This window comes from Centropristis striata, chromosome 8 (genome assembly GCF_030273125.1).
Source record: "Centropristis striata isolate RG_2023a ecotype Rhode Island chromosome 8, C.striata_1.0, whole genome shotgun sequence".
NCBI classification, from domain to species: domain Eukaryota; kingdom Metazoa; phylum Chordata; class Actinopteri; order Perciformes; family Serranidae; genus Centropristis; species Centropristis striata.
The window spans coordinates 21566343-21578085 of NC_081524.1; the positions used below are offsets into that span (position 1 = coordinate 21566343).

The 11743-nt window shown below is 39.2% G+C and overlaps 1 protein-coding gene across 3 annotated transcripts in view; it reads left to right on the forward strand.

Annotated features, from left to right (window-relative positions):
• Positions 1-11711, forward strand: part of scap (SREBF chaperone) — a 39324-nt gene extending 27613 nt beyond the window's left edge. For all 3 annotated transcript variants that reach the window (XM_059338296.1, XM_059338294.1, XM_059338293.1), the window contains exons 15-23: positions 1113-1314; positions 1583-1698; positions 2965-3511; positions 3649-3734; positions 4196-4278; positions 5117-5283; positions 5489-5569; positions 6372-6578; positions 7080-11711. In XM_059338296.1, the coding sequence (XP_059194279.1) occupies positions 1113-1314; positions 1583-1698; positions 2965-3511; positions 3649-3734; positions 4196-4278; positions 5117-5283; positions 5489-5569; positions 6372-6578; positions 7080-7325 (1735 nt within the window). In that variant the 3' untranslated portion in view covers positions 7326-11711. The remainder of the gene's footprint in view (positions 1-1112; positions 1315-1582; positions 1699-2964; positions 3512-3648; positions 3735-4195; positions 4279-5116; positions 5284-5488; positions 5570-6371; positions 6579-7079) is intronic.
• The last annotated feature ends 32 nt before the right edge of the window (positions 11712-11743 follow it).

Consider the following 11743-nt stretch of genomic DNA (forward strand, 5'->3'; position numbering starts at 1 on the left):
ATGTTTAATGCCCAAACTCCTTATGCTACAACTGAAGCGAATAATGTGCCGCCTTTAAAAGATGAACAAATATGAAACATTGACATTGCATACTTTTTATGATCCGTACATGGACAAGATGTTCTACCAAACTCAATAAAAAGTTTCTGTTTATCCTGGGAACATTAAGACCCTGTCTTGGTAAATGTTGGGTGTCTTGCTGTTTCTCAGTAACATTATATTCCAGCAAAGAGATCAACCCTACATTTTGTTCCAAGTCCCAATTTTCAACTACTAGAATCACAATATTGGCTATGTTCAAGGACTGAGAACAGGATATTAACATCTTTGCATCAGATTCCCAGCGTCCTGTGTGTATGTGTTTTAGAACTCAGGTACCGCCAAGATCAGATTTGATGCCCTGTGGAATCCAATAAAAACCGGTCTGAACACTTAGCATGCATGTTTTTAGAGTGTTGACCTATTGGTTGAGTTTGTTCAGATGGGCACAAATGTGCACCTCAGAGCTCTTGTAAGAGAACAAGGTGAGAGGTGGGAACACAAACCAGAACAGGACATGACATGACCCAAGAACATTATTGATAAAGACATGTTGTTGGCCTATCATGGCTGATAAGGTGGGTTTTCCAGAGCAGCAGATGGGGTTTTAAAAGACTGGTATGGTACTGGAGTCAGTCACACTCCTTCGGCAGGTTTCATCATCACCGTTGTGCCACATTCCACAGCAGATAGTAGAAGATGCAGATATGCTGTCGTTTTCTGCAAGGTGGATAATATAACATTGAATTATACACGAGTTTGAAAGGTTGAACCTGTAGAATATTTGTCTCTTTCAGTTTTTTAAATTGGTCTCTGTTTCAATGTTGAAAACTAAAAATATTTAGTAAAAGTTGCAGACCTAAAAGTATTCAAAAGTTGGTAAAAATGTGAGCAAGCCAATATGACTTTCAACTTGATAGTTATCTTTTTTACTGTAGCCCAACATGCATATTCCTCTAAAGAGTCCACAGTGTGGATTAACGGAATGGTCTTCTAGATGCTGCAGAAAACAAGTGATTGCCTGATTTCCAAACAAAAACTGTATTCTTTATTTCACTCCTGCCTCCATCCAGGGTGGCAGCTCTGGGCCTGGCGGCCGGCGTCCTGCTGGTTTTGCTGCTCTTCTGCCTCTACCGAGTTCTCTGCCCACGTAACTACGGCCAGAACGGCGTTGCTCATGGGCGCCGGCGGCGAGGGGACCTGCCCTGCGACGATTACGGCTACTCACCACCCATCAGCGAGATCTCACCACTGCTGCTGAGGGGCCACAGTATGGTGAGAATGGACTCAGATAAAGACGACATGTACACCTAGATTAGAGCTCAGTTGCCCTGTTACACATACTATCTTTATAGTATAGTTCTGATTTTTGGAGGAACACTATCCTATACTATATGTGTGCATTTCTCTAGAGAAGTCAGATTACTGTGTCAACAACCAAAACAGTTTTTTGTTCTAATTAAGGGCACTTGCTACCCAAAAATACAAACATGGCAAAAGCCATTTGTTTTATTGGTTATTTCTTTGTCTTTCTGTCTGGCAGGACATCGAGTGTTTGGCCAGTGACGGCATGCTGCTGGCGAGCTGCTGCCTGGCAGGACAGATTCGGGTTTGGGACGCTCAGACTGGTGACTGTTTGACCGTCATCCCCAAGCACGGGTGAGAATGTCACAATAGAAATTTTCTGTTAGATATTTCAGTGTTCTGATGGTGACATTGTCAAACAATGAAATCAGAAGAGTTTGGAGGACAAAATTTAAGTTAAAGCTATTACAATTACAGCACAGAAGTTTTAAGATCTTACGGCAGTTCTTTTAGTAGTATTGACAATATGTTTTTACTAGGGCCAGGACTTGATTAAAAACAATAATCTAATTAATTACAGGCTTTGTAATTAATTAATCGCATTTTAATCGCATATAAATATTTGACCTGAGTACAGTGAGAAGTAATTTTTTTCACATGGATTTTTAGTATACCATTGAATAATGACTGAATAGCATATTTAGAAATACATTTCAGAAATTCAGGTAGCCTATAGGTAGGTAGACCTTCTGTAAACTAGAATACTTTTGGTTTTTTAAGTAAAACACAATCCACGCTAGCTACCACACTAGCCGCTAGCTGCTATATGTTTTGCATTGAGGTGATACTTGAGGCTGGATGTGCTGCGGTGATATGTGAAATCCTTGTTGCATAGCAACACAACCATGCTCTTATCGACGCTTCCATCCGTTGTTTTTTTGTAACAAATGTCCCATCATCCACGGGGCCAACCAAAGCGTCTCATCAGCTTCTTCCTTCATGTTCACTGTGGTTTGTTGTTGTCTGAACTCATGAACGCTAGTTGGTGCTCCAGAATAATCGGTCCGCCTGAAACTCATCCAGTGAGAAACGTTCCGCGGTGCAAAAATAACAGTGTGATTAAAATGTGTACATTTTTTAACATGTTAAAATTTGTGTAATTAATTAATCTTAATTAACGTGTTAAAGTCCCGGCCCTAGTTTTTACATGAACCCAGAACAGAAACATTTTTGTGACATTTTGCAGTTAAAAAATAAACTTGCCCGTGCTCTCTGCTGGTCAGGCTGTGATGGTGACACTGGTGTTACATGACCTATAAATTACTTCAGTACATTTTTATGGATGCTTAATATATTGTTTCCTCTTGGCTGACAAACTGTATGCTGATAATAATAGACACCTTAGCATCCACTAATAATATCAGGCTGATTGATTAACTCCCAGTCTCAGGACAACCCAGATTCTGTTATCTTTTTTCGGTTTTCAGTCGAATATATGTCACAGAGGATTAGCAAATGATCGAATTCTGTTCAATTTACATCTAAGACAACGTCACACCTTTTTTTGGAAATGGGGTTGTGTATTTCGATGGAGCTAACTGTACTTTGTGTTGTCCTCAGGCTCAGACGGAGCAGCAGCAGTGGCTGCTGGGAGCAGCGGGACGGCTGGGACGGTGTGAGCGGAGCCGCAGACGCAGAGTGTTTAGGCTCTGAAGCTCACGGCCCGTCAGTCAGCGGTGACGGTTTATCAGAGGAAGAGGGCTACCCGCTGAGGCGCCGCACTGCTCCCGCCCGGCCCACTCTCTTCGTCGACCAGCCGGATCTCACCCCGCTCATCGACACCAACTTCGCCTCCCAGCCCCCCTCCCACCTCTGTACCCCGCCCAGAGACGGCTTCGACTTTGGGGGTCTGGTGGAGCGTGCCTATATGGAGCACGAGCCCCCCTCGCCCTCCACCTACCCCTCTCCTTCCTCGGCCTCCTCCTCGCCGCCCTCAGGAGCTCACCTCCAGAGAACACCCAGCTTTGGAGACGCAACCTCCTTCTTAACCCCAGAGAGAGCCTCCATGGCGGGGATGCAGGCGACAGCGGACTGGGAAAGCTCTGTCTGGGCCATGGAGCTGAGAGGAAATCTGATAGCTGCTGGGAGGAGCAGCGGCAAACTGGAGGTGTGTCAAATCTCTGATATATTCGATAAAATGTTTGAGATCCCTTTTTGAAACAACCCAACTGCAGTTTGACTGATATTCCCTGGATGTAATAAATGTAAAGGTAATATACGCCATGAACTCCTATTTGTTTCCAGTTGTGGGATGCAGTAGAAGGGTCGTTACGCTGCATTAATGAAGACGGAGTCTCTGGGATCACAGCTCTAGCCTTCCTCAACAACAGGTGAAACACAACAGAAACATACACACGGGGAAAACACATTTTAACAGTGCTTCCTCTAGGATGGGACTTATTGTGCCACATGCATTTCTTAAACTTTTCAGGTTTTATTTAAGTGGCACATACCCTTTGTGTTGACCATTAATTGGAATAAAATAACACTTCTTTAACACTAGGTTAATACCGATTGCATTTCTTTTCTCACTACTTTTGCATACTTCTATGTCAAGTTTTTTTTTTTTTTTTAATTCTCGACAACATAAGAAAATGTATAAACCTTGCTAGCTGCATCTAAATGAAAATTTAACTAAATACAGTTAAAATATTTTAACTTCAGTGACTAGCATAATGACAACCCATTGACAGTCACTGGATGCAAGATCCTTCACACTTTACGATGTTGGTGTTCAATAAGACGAGCTTGGCGATTCTTCATCCCGACACTTCATGTTTTTCCTCCTCAGAATCGTAGCGGCTCGGCTCAACGGGTCTCTAGATTTCTTCACTGTTGAGATAAACAAACCTCTGGGTCTGCTGCAGTACAGAGGTGAGCCTCAACAGTTTGTGTTATTGTCTTTTTTGTTTAATTGAACTGATGTGAAGTCAATGGAGACAAACAGGGTCATGGTAACCTTATTAAATAGGGCTATTTCTCTGTTACCTTTATGTAATATGTGTACTTTGGTATCAAACACCAAATGTTATAAATACATTATTGTGACAACCCGATTGTTGTCTCTTCATAATAATATATTATAATAGATGCAAATTCTTTAAAACAGCTTTCAGTGGTATTCATATAGTTGGTTATTTATAAAAAAAATTTATTATTTTATTTTATTATTTATTTGCCAGAACACAACTTTATTAGATGTTTGATACATTTTTGATATTGCATCAGACCTTGGCCTGGCCCAAACAGTGCAAACATCCTCTGGTTCCAACTTCACTCGGTGTGACATTAAGATAGACACTTTTTCTTTTCTTTTCTGACATTTGACAGAACTAAGAAATACTCAATTAGTCAAGAAAATTATCTGCAGATTAATTGAAAATGAAAATGATTGTTGGTTGCAGCAAAATCCACACAGTTCTTGTTTAAAGCTTTTTATTGTGACAATTTTCTGTTTACCTTATCTGAACATTGTAGTAAGTTTAGTATTTTTGTTTTGGACTGCTGGTCAACAAAAGATTCCATGACATCACCTTGGGATGTATGAAATTGGGATGGACTTATATTTAATAGAATAATTGAGAGATGAATCAGTTATTTTTCAGCTCTAACATAAACCCAGGTGACTCCATTTAAAAAAGATGACACAGGAGAAAGAAATGGGTATTAAGGTTCCTAAAAGTGTTTTGAAAACTCCCTTCTTCTCCTCCAGGTGCCCCTGGGCGAGGCAGCATGCCTCCCTCTCCCTGTTACAGCAGCGAAGATGTTATAAGCTGCCAGCTAACGCGCTCGGTTCAGTGCGCTCACCAGAAGCCGATCACAGTGCTGCGAGCGGCCGCCGGGAGGGTCGTCACCGGTAGCCAGGACCACACTGTCCGGGTAACACTGAATACTAACAGCTCAGAAACCTGCTGTTTGTCACAGAATTTTTACTGCAGCTCCATTGATGTTGTATTCATGTAGTACATCTGAAAAACCAGTTTGTGAGAACAAACTGTTAAATAAACATACACCTTTAACACATTACCAGACAAACGGTATAAATGGTTTTACTTAATCTGTTGTTTCTCTGTTTGTTATTCAGGTTTATCGTCTAGAGGACTCGTGTTGCCTCTTCACCCTGCAGGGTCACTCTGGAGGGATCACAGCCATCTACATAGACCAGGTCAGTAATACAAGACAAGTGCATACAAAAAACTACATATGTATTCTAACTTCTGCATAAAACTGGAAAATTGTTTGACTTTTTAAAGCATTATATAATGTATGTTTTTGTGACTAAATTGTAAGACAATTTTACTTTACTTGAACATTTTAACATTTTTACTACAGTATTATGAACAATTTGATCGTTTTTTTATGACATACATTATTATGATTTTTTTGAGTTTGAACGACATACTATATAGTATGTTGAAATTTTTCAAGAACAAGTTATTAAATTTTCAAATGCCCGAAACTCTCAGAATGGTCTTATTATAATAAGTTGATACAAGTAGTAGTATAGTTTTTCCAGAAATAACAAAAAACACCATATTCTGAGATTTTCAAAGTTTGGAAAAAAAGTGTTGATTTTTGTCAAAAATTGACAAATTTTAAAATGCTTAAAATGGGTCATTTATAGTACGCTGATACATGTAGTAGTAGTATAGTTTGTCCAAAAATAATGAAAAAAAATGACACCCTCAAAAGAAGTCATACTTTAGCATGTCGATTTTTGTCAAAAATGTTTAAATTTTAAAATGCTCTAATTATAGTGTGATGAAATATGTAAGTGCATTATATGGCCAGAAATGACAGAAAAACATGTCATAGTGTACCGGTAGTTTGTCCAAAATTATTTTAGACATACTATGCTATGGTGTTTTCTAAGTGTAGTTTGTCCAAAAAAGACTGTGGAATTGCATGTAAAAAGTAGAAATAAAGATGAAGAAAGCCCACTTGACTCTGTGTCTTGGTCTCCTCAGACGATGGTTCTGGCGAGTGGTGGGCAAGACGGCGCCATCTGTCTGTGGGACGTCCTGACAGGGAGTCGTGTCAGCCATGTTTATGGTCACCGTGGAGACGTCACCTCGCTCGTCTGCACCACCTCATGTGTCATCAGCTCGGGACTGGACGACCTCATCTGTATCTGGGACCGCAGCACAGGGATCAAACTCTACTCCATACAGCAGGTAGAACCATTCTTACATCTCTAACATAACATCAATAACAAGTTTGAGTTTGCTAGTTTTAATTAGTTTTTATTTTTTGTAAAATGCTTAGTTTTACTTTAGTTTTTGTAAGTTTTAGTGTTAGTTTTAGTTCTTTGTAATGGGGTATTTGTTGGGTGCCCGATTCAATAAGGTCACAAAAAATGTTCCTTTATTTCCTTTGTCTGATCCATCTCAGCCCCAATAAGTTCACTAAGTCATAAAACCAGATAGATGAAATGGATTTCATATCAACCGAAAAGGGTTTAAGTATCAAAAAAGTTGACAAAGAGGAAAACGAAGGACATTTTCACTATAATTTTAGTTAGTTTTAGTTAGTTTTTGTAACAACACAATACAGTTTCAGTTATCGTTTTTTTAAAAACTCTTGTTTTTATTTTTATTTCAGTTAATGTTTTTTCAATTCTAGTTTTCCTTATTTTGTTAGTTTTCGTTAACTATAATAACCTTGCTCCTCACCAGGAGGTGGGTTGTGGGGCCAGTCTGGGAGTGATCTCTGAGTCTCTCCTGGTGACCGGGGGCCAGGGGTGCGTCTCCTTCTGGGACCTTAACTTCGGGGACCTGCTGCAGACAGTCTACCTGGGCCAGAGCAGCGACGGCCAGGGCGTCCGTCAGCTGCTGGTGCTCGACAACGCAGCCATCATCTGCGACTTCGGCAGCGAGCTCAGCCTGGTGTACGTGCCCTCTGTGTTGGAGAAACTAGACTGATGAGGGACAGATGGACGGCAGTCATTGATGTCGGTGGGAACAAAAACATGCACTCAGAACATCCTTTTCCCCTTCATCACCTCCCTGTTGTTTTGCTTTCATTTGTTGTTCCTGACACCCAAAGGAGACGCGGTCATTAGAACAGTTTCCACGTGCATACAGGCTCTTTCTTTTTCTAGATTTTTTTTTTGTAACTACAGGTGTGGATGTATTAAGCAAAAAAAGCTGAGGACTGATTGTGCAACCTGCTGCATTTTATCAGAGGGTGACAGACCCTCGGTAGTGAATTTTGGACATTTACGAGGGGCATGAGGTCCGTTCAAGAAAAGCTGGATGTTTCTCACTTAAAGAGGATCCACCAGTCACCAGTTTGTGCTTTTTTTAATGTGTGTGTGTTTGTTTTGTGGCTCTGCCCTCTATGCTGCTTACATGGGTGGGGCTTCACTGTAACCCCCACCCGCCCAGAGAGGAACTGTCTCCTTATTTTTTAATATTCCTGCTGCCTGTTTTCGCCCAACAGCGAAGTGCAGCCACAGACATCTCTACGGGTCCACGGCCTGTTGGGATGAGCTGTGTGGTTAAACGTGTGTGTGTGTGTGTGTGTGTGTTGGAGACTGAATGAATAAATCTAGGTCCTTTTTATGGCAAAATACTGCTGAGAACAAAAATTGATGAATGGATGAAATGTGAGCGTGTGGGTGAGGGAGAACTGATGATTACTGTATAAAGTAAACCTCCATAGGGGGCTGTTTTTATATGTATAAATCTATTATTTATTAGCGATACATTTTTGAAATAACAGTTTGTTTATGAATGCTAATAACGGCTCTTAAACAAGAATATAACAATATGGAAGTAATGACATAAATGTAAGATGGTGATTATTTGTGTGGGCGGGGTTTGGGACGTGGCTATAAAACGATTATTTGTGATAATGAACTGGAAACACTGAAGTGTTTGTTGTAATGGAGTTGGGGGCTGTAGTAGAAAAGGTTCCTGCTTTTATCCCAGCCTCGGCCTCTGATTCTGGGGTTACTGTTGCTGTATGAGGGGCCCCTGCATGCTACACCTTCATCAGGCTACCTCCGTTTTCCAAACTGCTCGAATTTTGGATGAGAATACTGACTTTGTTCTGTCATTAGCTGACGTCACGTTTACATTGACTCTCGTATTTTTTTATATAAATTGTGCCCTCGAGATTTTTTTTTATTCTTTAAATCACCCGTGGTTCAACAAAAACGGTTTTGGCCACAAATAATAACAGAACTCATTGTAACATCGGACCTCACAGTACATCTTACCATGTTGATGTAAACTAAGTGAAGTTTGTCTGAAAGGGAAATTCACAACCTTTTATACAGATCTGCAATCAGTGTTGATGGTAAATGTAGCCAATTGAAGCAAGAAATTATCCTGCTGGCAGCAAATATACACTGAACTAAAATGAGCTTAATTGCCTTGTTAACTCATTGTAAAACACATTACATTCAAGTTGGACTGAAACAAAAAAAACAAAAGCTGTCTTTGTGAGTCTTTGCACTGTTGCTACAATCAGCAGCCTCTCCAGCTGAACATGGCAGAATATCAAAGTCAGCCAAATCACTGTAAAAATCCTCTACAGTCATATTTAGGAAGCCATTTATGCTGCTGAAAATTCAACTAGTTTCCAATACAAGCGAAGGAGCAGCACTGCGTCCCACAACCAACAAAAGCTTAAAAAAACACTCTGTGGTTCTTCCTAAATCCCAGCCGAGTCACTGTCACGTCAAATTATGTAGCTGAAATCCAGAAAAACAACAGACTTTGCAGCTGCAGGTGTCTTTTAAGCTATATTTCTAATTCAGAAAGAGATAAGGTTGAAAATCGACGAATATTCCCTTTAAAACCTGTCCACGTCTGAAACACCAACAGATGGATAATATACAGCAGCTTTTTATGTCCTTATGAACTAATAATACTTAACAATATACACACAGATGCTCTGGTTAAAACAGTTTGTGGCTTTGTAGTTCATTTTTGTCTGCCGCTTTGGCCATTTTAAGATGCTCACAGAGATAAATATCACTTTGGCCAAATTAAGTAAAAGATTGGATTATCCTAAAATCGGGATCCCTGATGTACTTGCATTAAAATATTTCTTTGACACTTAAAAAGGTACGCACAACCACGAAAGTCTTCAACAGGTGCTGGACCAAACAGGAAACATTGAGGCACAAAGAAATAGTAGAATCACGTTACACTGTTTGTGTTACTGTGCAAAGTCCTGATTAATTATAGATATTCATGAGGCATTAAACATATTTCCACAAGCTTCAAACTATGTGCAGAACTCCAAACGATGCCTATTAGTAGCAGGCATTTAACAATTGAAAGCATGTTGTTTTACGATCTGTATCATGTGATGCTTGTGGAAATGCTTTGAATGTGATAAACATCTACGTTTGGGTGAAATGTTGCACAAAAAACAGCATGTTGATTCTACTATTTGTTTTGCAAATAGTACACTGCTCGTTTTAAAATGAAGTGGGCAGAGCCTGAGGATACACTGGTATTGCACTGTATAAATCTATAATTCGGCAAGTATTTCCAATTCTGCACAAAACGAAACGCATCATTAGTTTACCTGCATCCTACAGGCTCGTGACCTGCTTGGTATTGTAACCTGTTAATTTATTAGCTTGTGTTTTCTGTTGTAACGATAGTCGAGAAAGCTTTAGAACTGGGAAATGTGTAGTTTTTAGATTTTTTTAACTTGTTTTCTAGCAATGTGAATTTGATTTACAGCAAAGGTTGGATGTTTTGGGAAATATGCTTCACGTTTATTCGCTTTCAGGCAGTTAAATGAGAAGATCGATGAGAGGACAGCTACCCAGCAGTCGGTCAGGTTACCTAAACACAAAGACTGGAAACGGGGAATTTTTAAGCCTGGCTCTGTTTCTAACAAAGATCACCTCTATAATCAACACGTTGGTTGTCTCGTTTGTTTGGTTTGTACAAAGTGTAAAACGGACAGTTTGATGTTTCACTCAGCAGAGACACAAGGAACAAAGAAAGTACTAATATCACATTTTTTTTAAATGTAAAAGTCCTGCATTTATTTTTTACTTCACTTAAAGAATGCCAGTATAATCAGGAAAATGTATTTAAAATAATCAATGCTCAAAAATGTCATCCAATATTCAGTCATTAGATTATTAGTACTTTTGCATGAATGTAAAAGTAGGATTTTACTGTTGAATATAATTGATATAATGGTTTAATCCAGCTCTATAAAGTTGGGGAATTTTATTCATAGCAACATATATCTATAGCTTATTTTTAAGCTCTTCATATGTTTTCTGTGCAAAAATCCTGATATGTAAAGTGAACTTAATGGAGCAAAACAGTACCTCAAAGTTGTCCTGAATTACAGGGTTCGTTCAGTTTTTAAGAGTAAAATTCAAGCACTGTAAAGTTACCTCAAAAGAAAAACTTCAGACACTAGAAGCCTTTATCAACACATCTTAATTGTAAGTTTACAGAATTTCTTTACACCCACCAATCAATGTACAGTATACTGTCACTTTGTTTATTTTGCCAGCTGTTCCTATAAGCTTTGATTGTGTATTTTGATCATGATTATTTAATCCTTGCTCATTTCCAGAGTAAATGACATCCTATATGGAATACAATGAACAAACATTGTGTTGTAAAATTATGCATTTTCAAATTCAAGCATATTTTCAACCTTGAAAATATAACTTAAAGCATTTTTAAATGTTTCAAAACTTTGTATGAACCCTGTGAATCCAGTACAAATGTACTTTGTTACTGCACATAAAATGTTGAACTGTCATACAAACACATCAGTTGTTGTACCAAGTAAACAAACGAGATAATGTGTAATTAATTCCCAGTCTTTGTGCCCAACTAAACTAACCTGCTGTTGTATTATATTTAACGGTATCGATCTTGTCATCTAAAAAAAAAAAGCCAATTAAACCATTTCCCAAAATGTCAAACTATTCCTTTAAGGGGGGGGAGTTGGTGTAGCAATTCCAAGAGAATTGCCGCTTCTTTTGAATGTTTTGGTTCATCACTCATGGACTTGGCCTTGAAACAATCCATATCCAACTGTACTTTGTCTGTTGATTTAATATGTTTCTGCCCATTTTATTTTAGTAAACCATGCTTATTATTGTTGCTTCAAACATACCTTTTCCATCCTGTTTCTTTCATTCATCCGGCTGTCAGTGTATCATATCAAAAGTGTGTGGGAGCAGCCACGACCTCCTTCTATCCTTTGAGTAGTTAAAGCAGGAAAAGGAACATTTCCTGTGGCTGCGTCCTCACAATAACAGCAGAACTCTGATATTTAACGCTTTGTGGTCCACGTGTGATCCTCCGCCGGCTGCTTAAACAAGTAGAAATCAGATTCT